This window comes from Tympanuchus pallidicinctus, unplaced genomic scaffold (genome assembly GCF_026119805.1).
Source record: "Tympanuchus pallidicinctus isolate F22 unplaced genomic scaffold, pur_lepc_1.0 scaffold17, whole genome shotgun sequence".
Taxonomy (NCBI): domain Eukaryota; kingdom Metazoa; phylum Chordata; class Aves; order Galliformes; family Phasianidae; genus Tympanuchus; species Tympanuchus pallidicinctus.
This window is the reverse complement of record NW_026294690.1, coordinates 1,381,921-1,408,043: the sequence shown is the minus strand read 5'-3', so window position 1 is coordinate 1,408,043 and position 26,123 is coordinate 1,381,921. Positions and strand designations below refer to the sequence as shown.

At 45.9% G+C, this 26,123-nt stretch overlaps 4 protein-coding genes and 4 non-coding genes across 22 annotated transcripts in view; 6 read left to right on the top strand and 2 right to left on the bottom strand.

The window, feature by feature from the left end:
• PBRM1 (polybromo 1) overlaps positions 1-8,983 on the bottom strand; it is a 61,128-nt gene extending 52,145 nt beyond the window's left edge. For 2 of the 14 annotated variants that reach the window (XM_052678373.1, XM_052678381.1), the window contains exons 1-8: positions 8,120-8,344; positions 6,783-6,938; positions 5,871-5,968; positions 5,193-5,340; positions 2,870-3,001; positions 2,055-2,171; positions 1,392-1,460; positions 556-654 (exon numbers count right to left, since the gene is read on the bottom strand). In XM_052678373.1, the coding sequence (XP_052534333.1) occupies positions 556-654; positions 1,392-1,460; positions 2,055-2,171; positions 2,870-3,001; positions 5,193-5,340; positions 5,871-5,968; positions 6,783-6,938; positions 8,120-8,248 (948 nt within the window). In that variant the 5' untranslated portion in view covers positions 8,249-8,344. Of the gene's footprint in view, positions 1-555; positions 655-1,391; positions 1,461-2,054; positions 2,172-2,869; positions 3,002-5,192; positions 5,341-5,870; positions 5,969-6,782; positions 6,939-7,867; positions 7,989-8,119; positions 8,363-8,886 lie in introns of those variants that run through there. The other 12 variants (XM_052678376.1, XM_052678388.1, XM_052678375.1 and 9 more) reach the window with 10 other exon arrangements.
• A 20-nt stretch (positions 8,984-9,003) lies between these two features.
• On the top strand, positions 9,004-17,122 carry GNL3 (G protein nucleolar 3). Its single transcript, XM_052678403.1, has 15 exons — positions 9,004-9,117; positions 9,212-9,270; positions 9,356-9,493; positions 9,892-10,005; positions 10,188-10,274; positions 11,074-11,209; positions 12,047-12,150; positions 13,099-13,234; positions 13,718-13,805; positions 14,178-14,361; positions 14,806-14,948; positions 15,502-15,638; positions 16,110-16,315; positions 16,650-16,731; positions 16,820-17,122. Exons 1-15 carry the CDS (start codon positions 9,105-9,107, stop codon positions 16,906-16,908), a joined length of 1,716 nt encoding a protein of 571 aa, XP_052534363.1. The 5' UTR covers positions 9,004-9,104; the 3' UTR covers positions 16,909-17,122.
• LOC128078794 (small nucleolar RNA SNORD19) lies at positions 11,268-11,340 on the top strand. Its single transcript, XR_008205805.1, has one exon. It is a non-coding gene; the product is annotated as a small nucleolar RNA SNORD19 (small nucleolar RNA).
• Positions 13,556-13,628, top strand: LOC128078793 (small nucleolar RNA SNORD19). The gene has a single exon (XR_008205804.1). It is a non-coding gene; the product is annotated as a small nucleolar RNA SNORD19 (small nucleolar RNA).
• Positions 14,032-14,110, top strand: LOC128078795 (small nucleolar RNA SNORD69). The gene has a single exon (XR_008205806.1). It is a non-coding gene; the product is annotated as a small nucleolar RNA SNORD69 (small nucleolar RNA).
• Positions 14,655-14,727, top strand: LOC128078791 (small nucleolar RNA SNORD19). The gene has a single exon (XR_008205803.1). It is a non-coding gene; the product is annotated as a small nucleolar RNA SNORD19 (small nucleolar RNA).
• Positions 17,123-18,553: 1,431 nt separating the features above from the next.
• On the bottom strand, positions 18,554-23,808 carry GLT8D1 (glycosyltransferase 8 domain containing 1). Of its 2 annotated transcripts, XM_052678423.1 has the most exons (9): positions 23,645-23,808; positions 23,440-23,538; positions 22,350-22,566; positions 21,536-21,653; positions 20,970-21,054; positions 20,642-20,754; positions 20,314-20,480; positions 20,020-20,132; positions 18,554-19,405 (listed from the first exon to the last, which is right to left on the bottom strand). In XM_052678423.1, exons 1-9 carry the CDS (start codon positions 23,658-23,660, stop codon positions 19,215-19,217), a joined length of 1,119 nt encoding a protein of 372 aa, XP_052534383.1. In that variant the 5' UTR covers positions 23,661-23,808; the 3' UTR covers positions 18,554-19,214. The 2 variants fall into 2 exon arrangements, with proteins under 2 accessions (XP_052534383.1, XP_052534384.1); XM_052678424.1 differs by lacking the exon at positions 23,440-23,538.
• A 279-nt stretch (positions 23,809-24,087) lies between these two features.
• SPCS1 (signal peptidase complex subunit 1) lies at positions 24,088-25,703 on the top strand. Its single transcript, XM_052679020.1, has 4 exons — positions 24,088-24,564; positions 24,637-24,696; positions 25,016-25,102; positions 25,557-25,703. Exons 1-4 carry the CDS (start codon positions 24,088-24,090, stop codon positions 25,677-25,679), a joined length of 747 nt encoding a protein of 248 aa, XP_052534980.1. The 3' UTR covers positions 25,680-25,703.
• The last annotated feature ends 420 nt before the right edge of the window (positions 25,704-26,123 follow it).

The following is a 26,123-nucleotide window of genomic DNA, read 5'->3' as shown; positions in this document are numbered from 1 at the left end:
ATTCCCTTATTTTCAGAAGTACATGGAAACAGTAATATCATAACTTGCACACAAAATGCTGGTGAACTGAAAACTAACCAAGATTGGAGGCGTCATAAAAACACAGCCAAAAGGAAAAGAACCTTGGAAAACCATACAAAGAAGGCACTGCTCCACTTCTCAAGCTTATGATGAAAAGTGCAGTCTGTTCCCAATACCTGTAATGGGATGATAGCTGAGCATTGCCACTAACATTTTAATCTGCAGTCCCAGCCATTCCCATTTCAAGCACAAATAAAAGGATCCCCCATACTTCCAAACAAGTCACGTAATTCACATCTTGATATAAAATTTAGTTGGAAAAACTCGTAATTCAGGATAAAAAGATATTACAACTATTTAAATCATATATATATTACATACATAGTATTATATAAGGAAATTCCAACAAGAGATTTATTTATTATGGAAACAGTTTTTAGGGCCTTACACCAAGGATTTGTTCAAAGACCAACAGCACAGAAAACAGTAAAGAAGCACCTAACTTTGATCTAACTGTGAGTGACTGAAACTAACCTTGAACACTTGGGATCCAGGCTCATTGTAGGTTTTGGCATTCTTTGCGAGAAGATCGATATCCTTGGCCATTGCATGAATGCTTTTATAAGTTCCATTCTGCAACAGAGTAAAACAGTTGCTTTGTGGCAACCTTCAGACAGCATGGAAAGTCAAAAGCAAAGGGAATTCATAACAGATAAAGAGAACACAGACTAGAGAGAACAGTTTTAGAACAGAAGAAGAGTACTTAAGAAAAAAAATAAGAGCACTAAGGTCTTCTTGATCTTTAAAATGCTAAGATTGGAAAAAGTTTAACACTACTGCAATACTATCTTAATGTTGAAGGGTCTGACAAGGTGTGATTTCAGCTTTACTCTCTAGTTCAATTAGACCTTGTGCTGTCCTTCACTATTACACAAAATAGAGAAGAATAAATAATAGAATTACTGAACAGCATTTCAGATTGCTGGAAAGGCAAGATGAAAAATGAAGCAGTACAAAATCTCTATTTACAGCAGTAGAACAGAAGCAGGTGATGCTAATGCACAACCAAGCTTCAACAGATCAATGTTTGATGTCTGTAAGATTTGCCAAGGAATTACTTTAAACCATTAAACATCAGGGAACCCAAGATACTCAGGTTCAATGCCAGCATACTCTGGTTTACGATGCCAGATCTTCAACACAGCTACCACTGCAGTGTTAAACCAGGACACAACACTAAATAACTACAGCATTTTGAGTTTTCAGTAGTGGGCAGAAATACTCTGCTTTTCTTATTAACTTCAGCAATTTTAGAATGTTTATTTTTAATCAAGTCTAAACTGTAGTGTATTAATAAGTTTGTATTGTACCTGAATCCTTTGGGCAATAGTTTTAAGATCTATGGGCTCCTTTATTATTGCATAATAATCTGGATATTGCTGGAAAACAAGAACAACTGATATGTTATCATGAACAGTCACAAAGCTCTTCTAAACCATTCTATGAGTTCTTAGTAAAGATTAACTGTAGATGAAGAATAGCGTAAGCTTCATAATTACAGTATCAGGCATCAGTTTGGAGAGACAGATGATAAGGCAGATACATACAATTATGTCTCATCCATAAACTGCCATAAAGAAACAGCTCTGGCTGAAAACAAAATACACAAAATGGTTTTCGAAGTACTTCTTTTGCTGGTTAAACCTGTTACACCACAACCTGAAACAGAACAGTAAAGTCAGCCAGATTAAAAACAAACAAACAAAAAAAAAGATTAAGTCTCAACCAAGAAAAACAAACCAAAACCAACCAAGTAAACTAAAGTTGCAGAACAGAGCAAGCCCCAGCCTGCAATGATAGGCCTGGGAATGAGCGGGTAGGAGCAAAGCAGCTCTAAAAACTGCTGGAGACAGGTAAGACAGATGAGACAGTAACAAAAAACTGCATCCTCAGTCTGTGCATTATGGTGCTCATGGGCAGTGATACAAATTTCCACATCCCAAATTCAGGATGATTATTACTGAAACACCCACCACTTTAGAAGGTAGCTTCTGGAACAGTTCACTTATCAGGCGTCCTGATGGATTCGTGGCAACAGCTACAGCTTCCAGAAGCTGTTCAAGAATCTCCTTCAGATAACCTGGAGATGACTAACATGAGAAATTGCACCAATGAAATGAGGTTTCAACAACAGCCAAATAGAGTGCTTCAAACTGCACTGAAATACACACATTTATTTTTCAAAGACAGAAAAAAAATGAAAAAATCAACTATGCATGCAGCCTTGAAAAACAACATTCTTTACACATTCAGGTAAAGCACATGAGAGTCTGATTTCACATTTACACTAAAGACTCACGTACACATTACATCCTGTCAGAAGAAACTTGATTGCCAACCTTAATGCAATCATGCATCCCAACGTCTTAAAAAAAGAAAAAAAAGAGACAAAGCCAAGCTTCCTATTGTCATATCTGCATTAAAAAACTGCTCCAGGAAGAGTTGCAGTAACTGTGTAAGATGCACACAGGAAAACAATGTCATTGGACATTAGACTATCGGGAACACAGCTGACCCAGAACTGCATTTTGTCCCTAAGAGAGATGCCAGAACTTTTTTTCCTAGACAGAAGCAGAACACGTACACAGTGCTGTGAAATAATTAACTGGCAGCTAATAAACATGCATTAAAAACAAAAGCAAAACCTGCAAGGAAACACCTGCAGGGGCATAACTGAACAATGAAAAGACTTGATGCCTTTCCACACGTGGAGGCCAAGCTTCAGCTCAGTCAGCTGCCACACAGAGCAATAGCTTCCTCCAGCTGCAGCTGTCACGCCTGCACTTACTAGTTCTTGACTGTCATGTCCTTCCTCATCTTCATCCTCCTCTTCAGCATCTCCTTTTTGAACAAATTCATTTTTTGTGCGCAAATACAACTCCCATAACTTGCAAGCAGCTTTATATTCAGGAGAATCGGGCTGAAAGAAACAACCACACAAATCAAACAGCATCAGCACCCTCAAAATTCACAATTCTCTCATCTAGAAAGAGCTTATAAATTAGTCTCTGAATTGTATTAAACTTATTGAGTAACACAAAACATCAGAAATTCCTGCTGTTCTTTAGAGGTGTTAAGAATGGTAATAAGAACTAGAAAATATCACTTCTGTCACTGCAAAGCATTCCAGCCTTCTTGAAAACTTGGCAATAAAACTGCTTTGGGCAGAGGCACAGACAAGTACAAGATGAATCTCAGGAGATCTCTAGGCTCTGCTGCAGCACGTCAGTGCCAATATTTAAAACATAATAAATGCCATTATGCCAGAAATGTAATTTAAGCCAACACTGCTGCCTTTGCACAACACTTGAAAACTCAATTCTACCAAAGAAGAACACCAACGAACGCACACACGTCTCAGTAAGCACTGCAATGATTTGCACTGTTCAGTAATAACTGTGAAATCCCAAAGAACTTGAGAAATGCATTAGTCAGCAAAAATATTTCAAATACAGAGCAGCAATCAACCATCAGCCTATTACTGCCTAAAGCAAATCGACAGAAAGAAAGGACTGCTTTCCCACTCTTTTGTGCTTTTCCTCCCCTTTCCCCTGCCATCACCACTATTCCAGGAGCTTGGGCAGAAACGTTGTCTTATTTCTGTGGATTACACTCTTCTTCACTCTCTCAGCTTCTGACAGCTTGAGAAACCAACACAATAACTGTTCTTACGCTTACCCTACCAGACATAATATTCTCAAGACATCAGACCAGGTGCTGGTTGTGAGACAGAATAAGGGATACCCTGCTCTGCTAGTCTGCTCCTTTCCTCATTACTGAGCAAGACACTCAGAAGTATTACTTGAACAGAAACACTGAACAAGCAAAGGCTTCCATTTCAGTCTGGCACTCCCAATAAAGCACCTACTGACACCAACACCTCGCCAATGAATCAGCCTTCCTTGCATCAAATTAATTTAAACTATGTGAATAAAGGTAAAAGATGAAAAAAGATGAAGTTACGTTTGTGTGTCATACCTTCATCTAATGGCTCTGTATTTCTCTGGTAATGACAAAATTCCTGCATTCTAGTAAGATAGCTATCTGCTTCCTATGCTGCATGCAGGATTGCTACAATACGGGCACAGATCTGAGCTGAATATTGTGCAGGCAAAGGCATCTGACGTTTGGGAAAATGCTAGTAATTGTTTCCTGCCATCCATTCCTTATTCCTCATATAAAACAGAAAACAAACAAAAAAACCCACCACACTAAGGGGAATGTGTCTGCTAAAGCACACCACGAATATGCAGGTCTCTGTGCTTTTTCTACTGTAACCACAACGTAGAAAGATGTTAATCCTTAAACCTGGTTGTTCCTCAGAAAGCCACAAACAAACACAGGCACCATTTACCTGAGTGTCACCTGACTACAGTGCCTGTCTGAATTACAAAGCAATTAAGTGGACAACTTCCAAAGACCAAGATTTATCAAAGCTAATATCAGCACTGAAGTTTTAGGTTTGCTATCTCAGCCACAACACACAGTGTCCCTTTTTTAGTACGTAAAATGCTTCCATTAAATGAGATCATTCCAGTTTTCTTTCCCCCTTTCTTAAGGCAACTGCAATAGAATCCATTAATACCTAAAATAAAACACATGTTGGGTTTGGAGGAATGGAGACGTGGCTTGCAGCCTCGGTGGAACACATCACATACACTCACAATCTATCATCAGAAACCAGAGTAATCAGTGTGCCTTTTTTCACTTTAGTAACTGGACAATGGAAGAGAAAAAGTCAGCAATCATACTGCAAAACTCCAAAACAAACTCCTCCTTTAGGGAGAAAAAAAGTGTGTTTCTTTTCAAAAGGTCACATGGGATATCTCATAAAATGGGAAGGTTTTAATAGATCAGTCTTTTTCTCTGTTGTTGTTGGGTTTTTTTGCTTTCTCTCTCTCTTGGAAAATGAAAAAAATACCCTCTCCATGTTATTTTATGGCATCCCCACAAAAAAGCTACTATAGCAAGACATCTCACAAAGATATGGTCAACATTATGGGAAAATCCACAAACACCTGCAGTAAAGAAAGCTTTCTGCCAAACCAAATAAGAACCTCAGTATATCTCCATCATTGATAAATTCAAGCCTTTGTACCTATTTTCCTCACCTTGTAGTAAGCCTTTGCATTGTTAAAGAGAAGCTGAAAATCAGCAGTCAGCACATTCACATCATCATATTCCTCCATCTTCAGCTTCTGTTGGATTTTCATTAAATCAATTGGCTGTGAAACCACTTCATAATAGTCTGGTTGATTTCTGTGGTAATGACAAAGGCAGGCATTGTATTTCAAGCAGAAAGTTTAGACACAGAGACAACAAAATGAAACAAAGACTGTTCCAGGTAAAAGATCTGGTCAGCGTTCTGTTAGTAAACTTGCTGTAATACCTGCTCCATTATCACTCTCTGTTTTCTGAGTTTAAGGTACATTCAGTCTCTACTTATATTTTCAAGAGCCATTTGAAGAGTTTATCACCCTCCCAACGCACACCCTCAGCATTACACTCCACCACTGGTGAGGAACATCTTCAGGTCAGATGTTTTAGACAGGTGTCACAAGAAATATCTCAAATACATTCAAGGTTGCTTTTCTTTTTTTCCCTTTACTGAAAACAAGTACCAACATCAGCAGGTCCCACTGAATAATTACAACACTCACTCACATCATCATACGCTGCTGTGACACAGTGATGAGCATAGCTGATTTGGTTTTTTTTCCATATTTCAACTTTCTTTAATGGTGAAGCATTCCTTAAAATCCAAGGCTTGACAAGAACCATCGCCTTACCTTCGTTTCGGTGCCCTAATGAAAAGCTCACAAAGGAGCCTGCCCTGTTCATCTTTGTAATCTCTGATGGTGTTGTAAAGTTCATGGCATACAGCAATCTAAAATTCAAGAACAACACAATAAAAAGCAAGTCAATTTTAAGGAGATAACAAATCAAGACCTGCTTATAACAAGAAGGGGAAGGCAAACTGCTCACGTACGGTGCACTCCAAAGCAAGAGAGTGAAGAACACTGCATGTCCTGCATTAGTATGATCTAGCAGGTCAGTACTGCAGAATGTTAGGGTTGCCTGTTTGGTTTTTGTTTTGTATTGTCTGATTTAACAGAGTGAACTTTCTTTCAGTACTAATCCTAGGTAGAACATTCCAAATGCAGGCTAATTCAGTACAACTCTCTTTGTTACAGACATTTAAAACCATGACAGAGGTCCTTTTGCCCTGCAATTATTTAAAATCAGACTGCTAACTCAAGGCATAACAATGACATCGTATGCTTCAGCATGTATCGAAGAGCTGTTCTCCACTTATCTCTCCCAGCATTTGCTATTCAGATGCAACTCTCAATTTCTGCACTTTATTACTTCAGCCCTCTCTCTGCCCAGTCTCTTTCCATCTGCTAAAACCATCATCAAAAAAAAAACCAGCAGCAAAAAGGAAAATGGAAAGGGAAAAAACAAAAACGAGGAGAGCAAACCAAAGGTGAATGAGATCCTAAACACAGCTTAGTCAAGGCAGCAACAGTTTCAGGACCCAATAAACTCAGTGTATACGTGCCAAATACGATTGTCAAATACGCAGGAAGCCAAGAGCATATGCTGTAAGGGGCACTACCATCCCACAATCCAGCATTTCTTAGACAAGAATACAGTAAACCCAAGAGAAAGAAAGGTGTGCACAACAAGAAGGTACTAACAGGATCCACAGTCGGGAGATTTGAAAGCCTCCTTCTCTTCCTGCTGGGGCCTGGGATATTCGTGGAGTGGTGGCCATCATCGAAGTCCCCTCCGCTCACACTGCTGGACGGCGAGGTTGCTCTTCGCCTCTTGGAACCCATGGAATCCAACTTCTTCTATAATGAAGAGAAATGTTCTTAAACTCTTGGCATTGCAACCAAATCCTCTGACGAGAGAGAGCTATTAAGTGAGCTATGTTTTGCAACGGGTCACACGTGTTTCTTACATCCACACCAGACATGAGCTGGGAGTACAGGGAAGGCAAAACGGCCCTGCAGGTTTACACTGCCAACACCAACGTCAGAAACCAAGGGCTTACAGGTACAAAGATGTATCAGCAACTTTTACCAGGACACATTCTGAAACCGTTCACGTTTTGGTTCCTCGAGCTATGAATGATCACAACGTGAGAACTGCTATTTTATAGGAAAGAGCTGTATGGAGAAAAGTAGTTCATTCTGTCTCGAATTATAAAACCAACACAAAATAAAAAGGATGCCACAAAGAAGACAAATGACCAACTAAAACATGAACTGCTACTGAATACCTTGTGTAAGATTCAAGCCAGAAAAGGGCTGGGTCCTCGTGTGACCACAATTCCCACTGTGTGTGTAAGACGAACGGCACAATCATCAAGAAGCAGAAAAATCCACTCTTGTTTCAGTCACAGTTTCTAATTTATCAACTTAACAGTGACAAATGGATAACAACTGTCCAACGACTATGGGGATTTATGGACCAAGTCGCTGGCTCTTCCCTGGTTTCTAATGACAGCATCGTAACACCATCTCCATTTGTAGCTAACTCAAAGGACAGCACAGATTCATCTATCCCAGCCTGTACCGAATCAAGGGATCTCCTAGAAAGTTACAAGGTATGGCAGTACAACATAACTGCACGAGAGCATTTATGTTAGCAACAAAATGTTGAGCATGCAAATTAGATGAATAAGAACGAGGTAGGAATAATTAACAGAAAGGGAAGGCCTTAATGCAGAAGAACGGAGAGCATGGTGTACATACAATCAATAATTTACCAGATTTACCAGAGTACAACCAGCACCTCGAAAAGCCAGTCTCCTCATAGTGTCTGGTGGGCAAGCACAGATACTAGGAGAAGGGGACACCCAGAGCAACAGGTCAGCAGTGCTGTTAGTACAGCCAGAGCTGAAAGACAAGAACAAGGAAAGAGAGGAGAGAGCTGACAGCAGATAGGTTATCCAAGTCAAAGAATAAATGGAAGAATTCAAGTTGGCAGACAGAAAGCAACAAACAGGAGGCAACTTTTGCTTTTTAACCTTAGCAGAAAGTCCAGAAAGCAGCTCCGCATGCACAACACGAGGCATTTCTGTCACAGTTTCTCTGACGTTTCTCAACAAGCAGTGCTGGTTTCCCAGCCACCTGCACAGCAACGAACCACCGCACATCTGATCTGAGAGTCTGAGCTACAGAGCAGATAAGGTGGATGCAGAGCAGCACAGCAACGGTGCAGCGATCGGCACGGCCAGAACGCGGCCAGGACACGGGTCAGCCTCTGGCGGGCAAGAATTGCGTCCGTCTGCCGAGCAAACGGCTGCTATCCGCCAGGAAGGAGCGCAGCGCGCCCGGCCACACAGCTTCTTTACGGACGAATCTGCTTCCATTTACAAGCGCTCTCCAGCTCCGATTTCCCCCCTTTGCGTACAACGCACGGCTCGACGGCAGTGCGACGGCCTCCATTGAGCTCACGCAACTTCTGCTCGGAACCGAACCCGGGGAAGCGGGTTCCTCCTGCGGCGCTCGGGCTGCGGGCCGTTCAGCGGGGAGAAGCGCCTCCTGCAGCGCGGGTCGGGCCGCTCCGAAGGCCGCTCCTCCCGGTCGGCGCCGCACCCCGCGAGCGCGGCCGGGTCCCGGCACGGAGGGCCTCGCTCCGCGGAGCGGGACGGAGAACAGCGGAGCGGGCCGCCGGCAGGGGTGGGGGTGGGGAAGAGCGGCCCGCCGGCCCGCCCCGCGCAGCCGCCTCCACACAAAGGGAACCCGCGGCCTCCCAGCCCCGCTCCGCCGCCCGGCCCACAGCGCCGCTCACCCCGCCGCCGCCGCCTCTCCGTGCCGCTCCTCGCCGCCCCTCGGCGCCCGCCGCGGCCTTCCGCCCCGCGCCGCCGCTCCGCGCCGCCACCAAGCCCGCCCGGCCGCCAAGCGCGCCCGGCCCGCGCGACACCTCCGCGAGGAAGTGCCGCCTCGCTTTACGGCAGCGCCCGCCGGCGGGAGGAAGGGGCGGGCGGGCGGCTCCGCGTGCGCGGCGCCATGAAGCGACCGAGTGAGGAGCGCGGGAACGGGTGGCTGGGGGGGATGGTGTGGGAGGCGGCCGAGCGGGGCTTACGGGCGCTACTCTGCTTTGCTTTGCTTTGTAGAGCTGAGGAAGGCGAGCAAGCGGCTGACGTGCCACAAGCGGTACAAGATCCAGAAGAAGGTGAGGCCGGGCCGGGGGGCGCGGCGGTGCGCGAAGCCGCGCGGTGCCGCTGAGGCTCTGCCGACAATCCCGTGTGTGCGCTCAGATCCGGGAGCATCACCGCAAGGTGCGGAGGGAGGCGAAGAAACGCGGCCGCAAGAAGCCACGCAAGGACCCCGGCGTGCCCGGATCGGCGCCGTTCAAGGAGGCTCTGCTGAGGGAGGCCGAGCTGAGGAAGCAGCGGGTAACAGCGGCGGCAGCGCCTGTGTCTGTGTGCGTGTGTGTGCAAGTGTACGTGCACTTGTGTACGTGTGTGTACATGTGTGTGCGAGTATGTGCACGTGTGTGTGTCTGTGTGTACATGTGGGTGTGGGTGTGCATACGCGTGTGCGTGTACACATGTGTGAGTGCAAAAGTGTGTGCGTGTGCATGTGTGTGTACGTGCATCTGCATGCATGCATGTCTGTGCATGTGTGTGCATGCATGTATGCGTGTGCGCGTTGACGCATGTGTAGTCGTGTGTGTGTGTGTGTGTGTGTGTGTAACTGAGCTGCACCAGTATCCCTGTGGGCAGAAGGGTGACATCCTGTCTCTCCCTCACATGCGTTTTACCTCTGTTGGCTCTTGCTTGTTTGCGATCAGCTCGAAGAACTGAAGCGGAAGCAGAAGCTTGACAGGCAGAAAGAACTCGAGAAGAGGAGGAAGCTCGATGCCAAGAGGAGTGCGGCTGCGATCCAGGAACAAACTGATGGAAAGGTTGGTGTCCAGTGTGATTGTTGTCACATGAAGCTTGTGGAGGCAAAGATGTCATCCTAAAATTACACCTCTACAAGTCTCGTGTTGTGTTCAGACAACACAGCAGTCTTCAGACTGTGTGCACAAATATAATAGAGTAATTCTCAGTTAAATCATTTCTTTTCTTCTTTATTTGCATGCAGGAATCCTCTGGCAAGTCTGAAGCAAAGAAGACGAAGAAGGCGCTGGATAAAAATGCAAAGAAATCACTTCACAGTGAGCTTGAGAAAGTAAGAAGCTTCAACTTCTTATGATTTTATGTAATTTGATGATAGGTAGGCAATGAAACAACTTAAAATCATAGAATGGCTTGGGTTGGAAGTGACCCCAAAGATCATCAAGTTCCAACTTCCTGCTCCTGGCAGGGCCACCATCCCTGTCTAATACCAGACAAGACTGCCCCATCCAACCTGGCCTTGAACACCTCCAGGGATGGACGGGGCATCCACAGCCTCTCAGGGCAGCTGTCCCAGCACCTCACCACTCTCTCTGTGAAGAACTTCACCCTGACATCCAATCCAAATCTTCCCTCCTTGAGCTTAAAACCATTCCCCCTTGTCCTGTCACTGTCTATCCAAGTAAAAAGTTGATTCCCAACGACTAGGAAGTGTAAAGGTTGCTCGTGATAAACCAGCACTGAAGAAAGTGATATTACTGTAAAAACCATGAGGGTTTCAGTCTTGCCCGGTGTTGGCTACTGAGATTTTGATCGTTCTGAAGACATCTAGGACCAATGTCAGTACATAGCGACCAGTCAGAGAGCTCTTTGAGTTATGACATATTCCTGTCCAGGAATTTCTTGACTTCAGAAAGCTACAGCAATTTTCACCTTTTTCTGTCAATTTGCCTTTCAGTAGATAAGAGTTGAAACAAACAGCCTTAAGAAACCTCACCTACCAAACGTTCTGTAAGATTCAGTAGTCACTGTTGTAGGCTACAGCTTGGCTATTACAGAGTTACCATCTGTCAAATTACTTGCCACCTCTTATTTGAAAACTCTCTATAATCTTTTTTTCCCCCCTTACGTAGGTCATTGAGACCTCAGATGTGATTCTGGAGGTTTTAGATGCGAGAGATCCGATGGGCTGCCGGTGTCCCCAGCTGGAGCAAGCCATTACTTGCTCTGGAGGAGACAAAAAGCTGTTGTTGGTGCTGAACAAAATCGGTAAGAAACAGATTTTCTTGAAGTGTTACTGTAGTCACTGGGTGGTTCTGTTTTAAGTGAGCTGTGAAGAAATACATAAAGAAATCTCAGATTCTGCTGAAGTCATAAGATCCAACTCTGAGCTCGCTGCCTTAGGGAAGTGGCCATGTTCCCTCTGCTGAGAAAACACCACGACAGGTAGCTGCACATTGGCCCCTTGCTTTTACAATGACTTCTGGCCAGTGTCAGCCAGAAGTGGAGATCTAGTAACATTCATGTGAACAAAGAGGAAGTGAGCAGGTAGCGATGCTGAACCCACTGAGATGAGTTAAGCATCAGCAAATCGGCACAAGGGTTGTCTTTGAAGTTTGGCTCCCGTTGCTGTATGAGGGAAACCACACAAAAGAGGATGAGATCAGCTGGGAAAGCTGGTTGTTAGTGGGTTAACTGCAGTGCAAAAAGAAGGAAGTGTGGAGTGAAAGAACAACAGGAACTTTGTCTTAGCATAGTTTTTGCAGGGATGATGGACTAGCCCACGTAACATCACCCCTCGTACCTGCCATCTCCTTGTGATACTCCAACATGAAAAACACAGGGTCTGAAAATGTAACTGTGGGATGTTCTGCTTGGGGCAGAGAATAAACACTAAAAGCTGCAGCTGTGGGTGGCTGTACTGTACTGGAAGTGTACATAAAAGCAAATACAGAAGCTGTGGAGTGTTCAGCCAAGCGTTAATTGTCATGAAGAAATGTGCAAAGTGGACGGGATCCATCCTGGTTTCTGATTCCGTGTTAGATTTCTCCAGACAGCAACACAACATTCACAACAGTGAGGAGAAGTCTGTGCTCTTTGTTTCAGATTTAGTGCCAAAAGAGAACTTGGAGAAGTGGTTGAATTATTTGAAGAAGGAATTTCCAACGGTTGCCTTTAAATCAGCGACGCTGCTGAAGGACAGGAATATGGTAAGAGCTCTGCGTGCTGGCTCAGATGACTGAATCAGACACGTCATTGTATGTGTTGAAGCATGTTGAAGCAGATCTCTTGTTCTTTATAAAATTCATTTTTCCTGTATTTGATTATACTGCTTCAACTAATGGATGTTCTGTCACACATTGAGCTTCACAGTGCAGTTGGGGAATACGTGCTGATGAAATACATATTGTTTTGTACGTGGGATGCTGAACTGGGGAGTGAAAGTGGGCTGTTCTGCTTAAGCAGGACAGCAAGGGGGGGGAGATGAGGAATTTTTTATCTATCCAGGATGGTTGCACATTGGATTGTAGGTGAACTGATGCAGAGTATGCAGCATTCATCTTACTTCACTGTTACTAAAGGCCACAGTTTCTGTTATTTCGTGGAAGATTATCAAGGAGTTAAGCTCCCTGGGGTTCCAGTCTCAGCTTTGTGAATATGCTGGCTTGAAACAACGGGTATTGATGCATTTTGCTCCACCTGCCCTAACTCTGATAACAGTGTAGCCAAATAGACCCTGGTGTGAAATGCCACAGAAGCCCAAACACAGAGAGCGGCTTTAAAGTTATGTAAAAAAGAGATAATTTTTCTTGGACAGTTCATTGAGTGAATGTACAGATCAAAGAACTCCACCCCATGAACGTACATGGTTCCTTCCTGCTCACACAGCCCATCTGCAACACAGCCTGAACTGAAACAACAAGCCCTGGAGGTTTGTTCAGGCTGCTTCAAGTGTTTGAGTGCTACTTCTTTTTTATCCACCACTTAACTGCTAGATTCACCTTAGCTAAATTCTTACTGAACTAATTGCATTTCTTTAGAAGAAGGACACAGTAACATCAGCTAACGAAGCACAGGAGGTTAAAGCGTCACAGTAGATGAATAAATGTAAGACTAACGCGTTTGTTTTGTTGTTTCTTTTCCTTTGAACCCTGTAGCAGGAGACTTTCCGGAGAAGAAGGGCACGTATTGATTTATCAAGACACACGGAAAGTTTTGGAAGTGGATGCCTTATGAAACTTCTCCAGGAGTATGGCAGGACTCAGAACAAAGCCATTCAGGTTGGGTTAGTAGGTAAGAGTTTGGAGAGATGGCAGAAGTTTCCTTTTCCTCCCATCAGAGCTCTGGTATCCTGAGTAAAACACCCAATGTGTGACTCGCTTCTGGGCCTTCTTGGCAGGGTGCTCACTTTCAGCTGAGACTCAGCACCTCAGCTGGTAGTGATCTGTCTTGTACTTCAATGCAGAGTGTCTGTGACCCATGGAATGCACGTTTTATGAGGCCTTAACTGATAAAGCAGCTTTAGGTTACATACTGCATAGCCTACGCTGCCTCTTCCTCCCATCTGGTGAGGTTTGTGGTGTGACATTCAGTGATGTCTTTCTATTGCAATGTGAGAAATGAGGATACAGACTTTGTCTGAGTTCTATATGAAGACTTCAGATCCAACTCTGATCTCACACAGAGGATGTTACCAAAAACACATGATAAGCTGTTAAATAAGCTGAGTTTTCAGATTTATGAGGATTTCTGTTGTTTTTTTTTTTTTTCCCCCAGGTTTCCCTAATGTGGGGAAGAGCAGCATAATCAACAGCATTAAAAAAGATCGTGTTTGTGATGTTGGACCAGCCAGAGGTGTCACCAAGTAAGCTGAGTGTTAGCAGCTGTTTATTTTCCTGTCAGTTCTGATTACCTTGAGTTGGTGGTGTACAATTCCCATGCCATCAGTAGCAGTCAGAGCATGCCTACGTTCAGTTTTAAATGCATATTTCAATTTGTGTCGTTCAGAACGTGATCTTTCATCCTGGCACGTTGCCACAGGAGAATACAGTGCATAAACTTGCTCTTACTGTACACTTGCATTTCTGTCCAGCACAAAGCATGTGATGAGAAAGCACTGAAACTGATTCTGTATGAAGTGCATTCAATCCAATGCTGAGCTTTGTGGCTTGCTGCCTTTGCTGCTATCGGTCCTTAGTTTGATTTGCCTTCAGACGTGGCCTGTTTCTCTGACCAGGTCCATGCAAGTTGTGCGTATTGATAAACACATGAAGATTTCAGACAGCCCGAGCATAGTTGCAGATGCTACCAACAGTGCTGTGACTCTGGCCCTGAGAACTATCATACACAGCGGGGAATCGTGCTCACTGAACGTGATTGAAGCAGTGGATGCAGTCCTGAATCACTGCAATAAGCAGCAGGTAACTCCTGTCATCCTTTCACAGCGTTCAACTCCTCTCTGGCTTTCTTAGGCCGATAACAGAAGATCGTTTCACTTCACACAGTTGTTCTGCACTGTTTTCTCCTTAACCAAACTTTGGTTAGCGTATCCAGAGCTGATGTGACCTTTTACCCTTGTATGTGGAAGGTGGTTGCAACGCACCAGGATCCTGTTGGCCACTTTGTTTTCCCAATGAGTTTGCTGATTTAAAGAAAAAGTAAAAATCCATCAACGAACCATACTGCCTGTATCACCAGGCAGCGATGTAAGAGTGAAAAATGAAGATAACTTCAATGCTTCTTACTACAGTGAAGACTTCAGATCCAACTCTGATTTCACTCTAGTTTCAAATAGATTCACATAAGCCTGATCCCCTTCCAGTTCTGTGATAACTGCTTCCTCCCACTGTTTTCTTTTGCACTAGGTAATGATGTTCTACAGTATCCCAGATTTCAAGAACACTGAAGAGCTTTTAAGTTTACTTGCTCAGAAAAGGGGTATGCTGAAAAAAGGAGGTGTTCCTGACATAGAGAACGTAGCTAAATCACTGCTTTGTGACTGGACAGGGTATGTCTGCTATTAATTTTGTTTTGTGCTGCTGACCTCCTTGATTTTGACACTGTTAAATCTGCTGTGACTCCGTAGCAGAAGCATTGAGTCCTGAGAACTGCTTCCAGAAAGGAGAGGCTGCTTTTGATTTTGAGCAGTCACGCTGGCTTGGCCAAGAGAGGACACCACCCAAGGATAATTTTCTAAACTACTAAAATACACAGAGAGAGAGTAAAAGCAAATTCCGTGGAATTCCTGTAGTGCTCTCTTCCATCAAGAAGGAATCTTGCAACAGTTTCTTTTTTTGGAACCTTTAGTGATCCCTGCGTTCAGCTGAGCATGGAATGAATGAATTCAGAATCATTGCACTTGCTGCAGTGGTTCAGGTGCTTCAGAGCAGGCTATCTTCAGTTCTGTTACTGACAGCTTCCGAGGCCCATTTAAACGGTCCTTTAACCGCTGCTAAACAAATAATACTGCAAGAGTGAGGAGCTGAGGAGTTTGGGAGGTTTGGGCTCTGGGTTTTATTCTGAAAAGATAACAGCTAAGTCACCATGTGTGGTTTTTGCAGAGCTAAAATAAGCTACCACTCAGAACCACCAGCACTGCAGATCATGCCGCCATACCTGACAGAAGACAAAATAGCTGAACTGCAGAGGGGCTTTAATTTAAAGAAGCTGGAAGAAGAAAACAGCAGCACGGTTCAAGGTACTGCACTGCCAGCACTGAGAGCCACTGAGCAGCTGTAATGGGAGACCACGAATGGGAGTTGTCCTGGGGTTTGTATGATGGCTGTGTCAGCATGCAGCAGGCACAAACCTTCAGAGAATGAAATGCATTCCAGGGCAGCAGAGCAGTGGACTTGGGTGCTGTCCTCACGCAAATTACCCCTGCTGGATTACGCCAGTAGTTCTCGGTTTCTGCTTATCTGATTTGATCTTTCTAAATAGCCACTGCTTGTGGGCCCTTTCATGCTTTTGCCCTCCCCCATTTCCTAGTCAGACCAACAAAATGTATTTCTGCTCAGTACATCTTAGACTCAGGACCAAGTTCTTCATCCTAGCAATCTTTTTGTTCTCACTTTTTCTCCCTGATGTGGGAAGGTGATCATTTTAATGGGTAGGCATTGTATCTCCTGCTAACAATAACGTAACAGACAGCTCTGTATATATTTCTCAGCTTTAAAGTACCCCAGTCCAGCAAGCAGCATTGTTTTCCAATCAGCTGGCATGACTAATGGGAAAATAGTGCGAAATAAGGTGGTAGAAGAAGAATCAGAGTGGGAGGATTTGGAAACAAGCCACGACGAAGAGGATTTCATGGAGACTGATGATGATCAAGATATTATAGAAGAAGAAGAAAAAGAAGAGAATAATGTCAAGGAGGTAAACCAGGGTTTCATTTGTTTTCTACCTGCTCGGGCCCTGACACCAAGTAGCCAGTTAGCATCCTGTTACGAGCAGCGTGCAAGCACTGCAGAGCCACCTGGGGTAACACACTGCCTCTAGAGCCACGCTTCCTCTAGAAAGAAGAGCTGAGCATTGTGCTCAGTTGAGAAATCAGCAAATTAAGAAACCTGTGTTGCTCCCAGTCAGTCAGCACGTTCCTGGGCAGCAGCTGGGACAGCCGCACTGTCCTCAGCCTCTGTGTTTCATTTACATGGGAAGTTTCATTAGCGATGTCTGAGCAAACTCGTGTCTGACCTCCAACCCATTGCAGGATGGCAGGACTCGGCTGACGGGGAGTGCTGAGCTTGGAACAGGACAAACAGGAGATGCACATTCAGAAAATGAGATGGCAGGTCTGTGCTAAAACCCACGGCACAAAGTACAGCCCGCACTGCTCCAGTACTGCATTCATGTCACTAACAAACCATTCCTTTTTCTCAGAAACTGGACTTGCCAGCTCACTGCCGTCCAGCTTAGACAAGGCAGCGGGTGAAGACGATGCCTACGATTTTAACACAGACTACGTGTAACGAGATGTGTGAAGAGAAGCCTTTCAGAACAGACAGGTTTCTGTTACAGAAGGGGAGGAATGCCATGTACCATAGCTGCTGCCAAGACCCCAGTAACGTATATAATGCTGCCTCTCTCCATGGCTGCAGATTTTGTACAGTTGCAGTTGATGCTAAAATCCTACACGTTTATTCCTGTTTAAAAATAAACATATTTTAAAAAATATTATACTGCATTAATCTGGTCTTTATGCCTTACAAAAATATTTCAAAATTACAAAGTCTCTGGTGTTTTCTTTGAAAAATAATGGTAAGTGTTTAATTCTAGCAATTAAATTTTATTCTCCCTTCATAAAAGGCAAAGAGTTTTTCCTGCAGGGTTGCAGAGGCAGCACCTCTACAAGAGTGCCTTCTGGCAGCAAGTGTTCCTGGTTTTGTGAAGGTAAAGGCTGGTTAAGTAACTCTGCTTAGTTCATCTGGCTGTAACATTTTGTGTAGGCATGGCTTTATATGTTCAGTAGCTTCATTAGCAGAGGTCAAGTGAGAGCGTGGTAACTGTAATGACTTCACTGAGGTGGAAACTCTTGAACAAAAGATGGAAGTGCAGCAGTGACTAACTGGTAACTAAAGCAAAACCTGTTCCTCTGTGCAATTGTATAATCAATGAATATTAAGATGTTATAATTACAAAATAAACAAGAGTTTGGCAAAGCAGACTGATAACAAGAAGAGAATAGAGAGAAAGCTTACCCCTATCCTGGGCTCACTTACAAAACTTCAGCAGAGCAGATCTCCAGAAGAGATCCCTCCCCACAGGTAGCCAGCTCTTCAATAGGTCTAGGAGGGGTGTAGCCAGGCTCCATCCCTTCCTGCAGCCCAGCTGAATTGCTTTCACTGTGCTCCTCTGGCTGACTCAGTGCTCACCTCAGGTGATCAATCAGAGGTTCAGGCGTGGCTCAGCAGTTCCCATACAGCAATAAAGACGTGTCCCTGCAAAACAGTTCTACCATCTCCCCACTTCAGTGTACAGAGATAACATTTAACTTCACGGGTCAGTAACAAACCAGCACCCAGGGCAGTCAGAACTGCATGCAGCAAGATGAAAAGTTGGAGATCTTTTTCACTTACAAGGCATTAAAACATGTTCATACACACAACTGAGCCCTTGAGCTCCGTGATGGTTTGCAGCCCACAAAACACCAAGCCAGTCTTGACATCTTGCTCCCAAGTATTATTATTCAATAAAAACAAGAACCCGAGTTCAGTTAGTATTGAATGGAACAGTAAGCACAGTAGCTGCTGGTCTATGTTAGCTAATAACAACCAGCACCCAGCCACCCACTGTACAGCAATGTAAAAAAAGCTGATGGACTGCAAGCTGCAGAAGGTGGCAGCAGGCTGTTGCTTGGGGAATTCAAAGCATGAGAACAGGAAGGGCACAATGGAAGGACTTCTGGCAGAGAATGGTGAGGAACTGGGGATCAACACAGACCTGTTTCACAGAGCCTGATCCCAAAAGTAAATACTTAGAACATTCTTAGATTATTTCCCCCAAAATGAGATCAATTGGCTTTGACCTCAATTAGTACTTAACACTGAATTTAAAAAATGAAGCACGCTTCACATATCAGCACAAGTCACAAATCAGTACTGCCAGGAGCAGAGGTTAATGTCAAAAATGTAACATCAGCTTTTATTTTAAGACATTTTCTCCACCAGTTACGGAAAATGTTTGTGTGCACTAGCAGTTCAGACCACTTTTTGCATAGTCAACACTTGAGCAACCCTTCAAATTCAAGATCTGATTTTGCAGAATTGTGCAAGGAATGCTGACACAAATGGATGGAAGCAATTTTCATGCAAGAAAGGACTGTTGATGAAACTATTTCACAGGGTAAGAAAACAACAACAGAACAAACTCCAAGCAGCTCTTAATTACAGTACATTGCTGCGCAGAGCTGCATGGTACAAGCTCCAGCTGAAGTTCTTGTTTCTGGTACCATTTATAACTGACAAAACAGTTTCCCCATGAAGATTGGTAGTGAAGAGCAGGAGGACACACAGCAGACAGAAATGCCCTCAGAAGCACTGGTGCGTGGAGGGGCCCCTTCACTCCCTGCTGGAGCAGCACCCTCAGTCACACAAGCAAAGTGAGCCTCCTTTGGAACCGTGCAGCTTGGAGCTGCACCACTACACCTGGGTGAGTGCACCTCCCTGTGCTCCAGGAGGTGAGGGCTGTTCTTTGTACAAACAGTGAAAAAAAAACAAACCATTGCTTGGCTCCACAAGTGTCCTGAGAAAATGCTGACAGTTACTGAAAACGTCCTCTACTTTGCTTCGTAGGCCTCTGGATGCCTTCGGATCAGGCTGAACTTGCCTGTAGGATCAGGGACGTACCACTTCTCCCACACCTCGGCGTATGAAGCCGTTCTTCCCCACGGTTTGAAGTGTCCGTTCCAGTGGAGCAGCTTGGCAGCTTTCACAAACTGAGGAGAATATCTTTTTCCAGCATTAGACCCTTTTATTGAGAAAGAAGCGTTAGTGTCTGAAATACAGGCAGCAGAAAAACAAGCATGCGATTTGTCAACCTGAAAACAAAGATTTTTCATTGGGAATGGGAGGCAGAAATCAGCAAAATGGAAAGTAATTTGGATGCAGCTAAAGGACGCTTTCACCTGCTTTAGCATGTATTTAAATGAACTGCTTCAACTTCCAAGTTCTTTAAAAGCCTTCTAATGCCCGGGCGTATTCAGCAGCGTATATTTTACTCATTTGAAACAGAGACCTCCCCCAGATTTATGGTTTTATCAGTAGCAGAACAGAGAATGACTGCTTGTTCCTCTCAACAAGCCTAGGAGGCACCTAGATACACATACATACAATGCATATGTGGAAATACTGCTTCCAATTAAAAGGAATAAAGTATTTGAGAAATGAAGAACAACCTGCCTGGCAGCTCAAAGAGGAACACGAAGGATTAAGCCCACAAAATGCAAGAGGAACATTAGGTGGTTTTTCTTAAAGCACAAGCACACGGAAGGCAAAGATCCACTTATCATCAGCTGAGGGTCCAGCTACAGACCCTCGGCGGTGGTGGCCCCTGGCCAAGCACCACAGCTATTTCAGACATACCAAGATGTCGGACGTTCCACAGGGGATCAATGCTGGAATGCTGCTTGTAGAACACTATGAGCAGTGGAGGTGTAGTGATGCTGCCAGCCAGAGTTCTGCTGTACAGCTCCTCTCTGAAAGAGAAGAGGGAAAGAAGTTGGGAAAGGATCCTCACCTACATCAGCCGGCTTTCACTTGCAGCCTCATGACAGGAATCCTCTGATAAACACACAGCCCACCATCTATTTAACACTTAAATGCCACCACCATGACCCGGCTCCTGACCTGCACTCAGCCCCACCTCGGGGCACTTACGCTACATTAAGGGCCATCCACTTCTCTAACTGCTTCGTGATGTTCTGTAATTTCCATTCTGTCAGATTAGCAACAAAAACTCCTGGATTGAAAGAGCAGGTGTTGGCTTTCATCGCAAGCTTTCGGATGGTTTCTTTCTTGTAATCCAGAAACCCAATGTAATTGTACTGAAAAAGAAAGATCACAATCAGCTGAGCCACGTGATTTGGGTAGGAACAGACAGGTTCCCTGTGTTTGGAAGTCAGCCTCAAGAACAACAAAGCCAAGCGCCCTCCTCCAAAGCCTGGAGCCTGCAGTATTGTTACAACTGAACCAGAACAAAACCAACCTGATTCCCTGCTCCACGGACAGCAACCTTATTGGTGGTAGAGTCACAGTCATCTGAAAAAGCAGCTGCATGTCCAGGTTTCAGTGGAGTATTGTAAAGCTCAAGGATATCATCTGGAAAATGGAAATCCGCACAGAAAAATTAGAAGTAATCCTGCTTAAGCTCTGAGTGAGCCTTTGTTCAGCAGATAAAAACATGAAGTTTAATCCAGTCATACTTGCAAAGTTTTTACATCTTTCCTTGAAGCAAAAATGCTTGGCTGCTGTCAGAGGTGGCACACTGAACACATAGACCATGGCAAAAAGCATACTATAAAATGGTCCCATACCTTGCACTATTATGTCATCATCCACATAGATGGCCTTCTCTGCATGAGGTACCAAACTGGGCAAATAGAATCTTGCAAACGTTAACTGTGGATGCACAAAAAGCAAAAAATTGCATGGAAAATGGTTCAAACACACGTGAAATTAACGCTCCAGCCTGTGGCAGTGGTGTGCACAACTTCTATCCAGGAAACAAACCAGGTGGCAATATCTTAGAAATTGTTTTAAATGGGCAGGTTCCATCAATTCCTGGTTTCCTGTGAGCATCAATAAACTAACTTTAAAAATAGTCTCTGAGTTTCTTGTCTCTTCATATGCATCTGTGGCATCTCAGAGGCCAACCAGCCGTGTTTCGCTGGAGATATCGGTAACGAAGACTGGACATGGAGATATTCAAAACCAGCCTGTGCTATCTGAGAAAAATATTCTTACTGGAATTTAGAAACTTAATTATAAAATATTTCCTTGGGTTTTGAAAGCCAGCTGAGTTCTAAAGCCATTGGAGACTAAAATCAAAGCACACCGTCACTGAATAGTAACTGCAGAAGGTAATCAGCATCATCCTTACTGGCTTTATGCTGTCTGCCTTCTGGGGATCCACTTGCACCTTCCCTTCCAAGACACGAGGGTCAAAATTCAAAATTTGGTACCTCAGGTTTTTCAGAGCAGTGTTTGTTAACCACAGCCTGCAAACAGGAAGAGTACAAACTTGATTAAATGAAAGAAAAAACAACTGATCCAATAAAAAGAACTCGTTCTGGCTGCTCTTTTCTCTACCCAACAAACATAGCAGTAGAGAGCAACCTGCATCAGCCTTCAGGAGTGTTTCACATGTGTGTGCAGGGGCATGCCCACCATCAGCACACTACATGGCTGTGACAACTGAGAGGTATGAGACTGCTGCTTATTCTTTTAGAAATACATCATCCTGTTACTACAGGTGCTTCAGAAAACCATCAGCACGAACAGAGCTGTGCAAAAATGAAAAAGAAAAAAGGAGAGAGAAAGGAGAGAGAAAGGAGAGAGAAAGGAGAGAGAAAGGAGAGAGAAAGGAGAGAGAAAGGAGAGAGAAAGGAGAGAGAAAGGAGAGAGAAAGGAGAGAGAAACCTGATTCCATGCATTTAAATTGGTCAGGTGAGATCCAGAAAGCAAGCCCTCCACTGACACACTCCAGCTGGATGTCTCTTCTCCATCACTGAAACACTACCAGAAGGAACAACTGGTACTCCCCATTGCAGCTGTGCCAAAAAGATGCAGCAAGCAGCAGCAGACAAGACAGCAAGCAATGCAGGAGAGCAGTATCAGGCAAATTCAGCTCTTTTCAAAGAGACTTAGGTTTTACAGGACTGTGGGAAGCTAACAACAACAAAAAAAAACATTACCTCAAGTGGTCCACAGTGTCGTTCAAAGTAACAATATAGAAAACCACGTTGGATCTGGTGTTACGGTAAATGCTGTTCATGGCTGCAATTGCACCTCCAAGCCTCTCATCTGAGGCTGCAATGACCACAGAAATTTCCTTATCATTCCTTTCATCTGTCAGCCTCTGGGGAGCAGCAGGTATGAAGTCTATAGGCTGAAGTCCTAACGGATTGGAGTCTGTGGAGAACAAATGGCAGCACATGCTTGTTTTCCATATGTGAAACGCAGGAACTATTACCATGCTAAATCCCCCCCCTAGAATTGTTTCTATCACACGAGTTGCCTCAATGTCTGAGATGAGAAACATGGACCAGAGCAGCCCAGCACCAAACACGCACACGACAGACCCCGTGTTGAGAATCCAAGCCATTAACATCCGTGGAAACGTCCCGCTTGCAAATACAGTGCGTGTAACTGCTTTAAGTGCTCACACACAGCACAGCAAGGTGCTACGTGGCGGCTCCAGCTACAACAGGCTATGCTCCCCTGGGTCCCATTCGCCACACCTACAGCCACCCTCCTTCCTCCCTGCTGTTACCCCAACCACCCCCCACCAGTCACACTGACCTTCCCCCTCCTACTTTTGTTTCTTTTCAGGTAAAAACTAACGGACAAAAAACCCCATATTCCAAATTACCACCATTGCTGCAAGATTCTTCCGCCCGATTATCAAGGCGTCACACGCAGCCCATTTTTATTCCAAGCATCACAGATCCCATTACCTCAGCTGAAGCAGCAAGAATTTATCCTCCCAGCACAGATAGGAAAACGGGAGACAGGCAGCTGAAATGCAGGGCCACATCAGCTGTAGGAGTTACAAAAGCTGCAGGCTTTTGTAACGCTGCCCATATAACTCCAGAACACCTCAGCAACGTGAGGAACAGAGCTGCTGGAAAGCGGGGAATCGGGGGTTCACAGGGACGTGGAGAGGCTCTGTGGTGCTGGGAAGGGCAGAGAGCAGCAACAGGGGGCAGAGGCACAGGGACGGAGCCCCGTTAGGAGAGCAGAGCTGCATCATCGCACAGCCCCGGGCACGGGGCGCACACACACCTGTCAGCTCGCGCTTCAGGAGGTCGCTGAGGCCCAGGAAGTTGTGGTGCAGAACGAGCAGGAAGAGAACGATGGCCGCCACGAGAATGGAGACGTTCACTGAGGATTCAAAGCACAAAGACGACGGGATCGGGTGGAGAGAGGCCGGAGGAGTCGGCAAAGCGCGAAGCGGACCCGAAGCGGCAGCCGGGCGCGCACAGCTCACCTTTCCTCAGGCTCATCGTGCTCCGCCGCTCCGCGTCCCGCCACAAACGGCCCCGAACGGCTCCGAGAAACCGCCGCGCAAAGCTGGCGGGCGCCGGGCCGAGGAACCGCGGACGCCCGGCTCCACTCCGCTGCCCGGCCCGCGCCTCCGCCAACTGCCACCGCGGCACCGGGCTGCCCGCCGCGCCGCCTACCGGCCACGGGCTGCCGAACCGCGCAGCGCCCGGCCCCCGGTGCTCCGGCGGCGGCCGCGGGGACTCGACCGGGAGGGAGCGCGGACTGAGAAGGGGCGGGAGCCGCCCGCAGGCCGGCAATGGGCACCGCGTCCGAACGGGCGCAGCGACGGACACTCCGCGCCCGCCGCCCGAAGGGTCCTCGCCGCGGGGTCCTGCAGCCAACACCGCCGTTGCCGTGGAGACGGCGTCCACCACCTCGCCGGCACCTATGGAGGAGCGGGGCGGCTCCGGAGAGCTGGCTGCAGCCGACGGCGGAGACCAGGGCGAGGCCGGGGAGCGGGCCGCAGACGACGGTGGGGAGTTGGCCGAGAGCGCGGGAAACGCTTCGGAGCTCCGGGGGGATGGCGGAGCACAGCGGCAGCCAGAGACGGGGCGCGGGGCGGACACTTCCGGCTGCGTGCGGAGGCACCTTCCGGTGCAACTGCGCCTGCGCGGCAAGGATGTGGCGTGTGCTGCCATCAGCGGGGAGGAGCCTGGTGTGCGGGGGGAGGGGGAGAGCGAGAGCGAGGAGGACGTCGCCGGCGACGCCGAGGAGCAGGAGAAGGAGCAGGAGCAGGAGCAGGCCGAGGCCAGTGAGGAGGACGAGGAGCGGGAGCAGCGGGAGCAGGCCAAGGCCAGTGAGGAGGACGAGGAGCCGTGCCCCGCCACCATGCTGGACGTGTTCCGCTCCATCCCCACACAGATGGTACGGGCGGGACGACCCCGCGGCGGCTGCCCGGCGGGGTGCATCCGCTGAGCGAAAGCTTTGTTTCCACAGGACTACAAGGGCCAGAAATTAGCGGAACAGATTTTCCAGGGCATCATTCTTGTCTCTGCCGTAAGTACACGCGGTGATAACGAGGGGCTCCTTGGGTTTGTTCTCCGAATTTAGGATCTCTGATCTTCTCCTCGTTGCTGGGCCTGGCTTGGCATTAACGCTTTAGTTCCGTATTCCGTATCTTTAGTTTTGAAATTGGCCTTCAGTTTTGCAGACGAGGTTAGAAAGGCGCACCAAGTGTGCTTTCAAACAGAAAAACCCACGCCATCATTTGTTCTTAACTCTCCTCCACACCCCCAGCCAAGCGTGGCTTCAGCAGCCTTTCTGTGTGCTTGAAATGTATCAAAAACGTGTGTGTGTGTTTGTTGGTTTGTTGTAGGTAATTGGTTTCATCTTTGGATATGTCACTGAGCAGTTTGGATGGACTGTCTACATAGTTATGGCCGGATTTGCATTATCCTGCTTGGTAAGGGGGTTTTCTTGTGCCCCAACCGGAAACTATATCCACTATTTAACCTGAAGCAGCAGTTGAATGACGGGGCTGCAAGCACAAATGTTTGCCGTTTAATTCAGGTAGCAGTGCACATCTCTGCTTTCTTTGAGCTGCAGAGCAAGCAGTTCTGTACTTAAACTTACATGACAACACGTTAAGATTTTACAGAATGCTGCAATTTCATGCTGCTGCCTACACTGAATTGATTTTCCATTTCAATTAGATGTTAAAGTTCATCTGAGTCTGTTGGTAATAGAAACGGCTGTGTGTTTCTCTGGGTACTCAGAGAAACGGCGAGCTGCTGCTAAAAGGAATGTGGAGGCCCAGATGGAAAGCACGAATGTCCGTGCTGCAGTTCAGGTCTCAGAAGCTGCGCACTTCTTTAACTCCGTGCTTTACGTGTTTTGTTTTGTTCCTGTTCTCTAAGCTGACGCTCCCCCCGTGGCCCATGTACCGCCGCAACCCCCTGAAATGGCTGCCTGTGCAGGAGTCGGGCACAGAGGATAAGAAGCCAGCAGACAGAAAACCAAAAAGGCATTCTAAAAGCTAAATAAAACGGTTCTTTGTTATGGTATGCTGTGGCAATTAACTTTTTTAAGCTTTAATATATTTTCCCGGGAGATGCTTCTTGTCTCAGTATTGTAGTTTCTCCCCCTTATTGGTTTGCACGCTGTCATGAGTTCATTAAGAGCTGCACAGAGCACGAAGGCCCTCTCTGCTTTGGCTGCAGTTTAAGGGAAGTCAGGGAAAACGGTGCGGGGGTGCTGAATTTCAGGCTGAGTTCACATTCTCCTCGAAGTGTTTTAGCAAAAACGAAAACACTGCCCACACTCCAATCGAGCGTAGTTTGGCTATTGCCATGACTGAGGAGGCAAAATACAACTATGCTTCTTTGAAAGTATTTCTAACCACGTGAAAAACAAGCTGTCAGCAGTGCCAGGTTGAACCAGGTCGTGTGAGACCGTACATAATGCTCGGTTTTGGGAAGTCATAA

Bases quoted from the DNA above. Each gene is read 5' to 3' on its own strand.
- SPCS1 (XM_052679020.1), top strand. From the start codon at position 24,088: ATGGAGGAGCGGGGCGGCTCCGGAGAGCTGGCTGCAGCCGACGGCGGA. The intron at 24,565-24,636 runs GTACGGGCGGGA...TTGTTTCCACAG, and splicing joins GCTCCATCCCCACACAGATG to GACTACAAGGGCCAGAAATT. The intron at 25,103-25,556 runs GTAAGGGGGTTT...CTGTTCTCTAAG, and splicing joins GATTTGCATTATCCTGCTTG to CTGACGCTCCCCCCGTGGCC.
- GLT8D1 (XM_052678423.1), bottom strand. The intron at 22,567-23,439 runs GTGTGTGTGCGC...TGTTCTCCACAG, and splicing joins CCTGAAGCGCGAGCTGACAG to ACTCCAATCCGTTAGGACTT. The intron at 19,406-20,019 runs GTATGTCTGAAA...TCTCAATAAAAG, and splicing joins GTGGAACGTCCGACATCTTG to GGTCTAATGCTGGAAAAAGA.
- GNL3 (XM_052678403.1), top strand. The intron at 9,271-9,355 runs GTGAGGCCGGGC...GTGTGCGCTCAG, and splicing joins GGTACAAGATCCAGAAGAAG to ATCCGGGAGCATCACCGCAA. The intron at 16,732-16,819 runs GTCTGTGCTAAA...CCTTTTTCTCAG, and splicing joins TTCAGAAAATGAGATGGCAG to AAACTGGACTTGCCAGCTCA.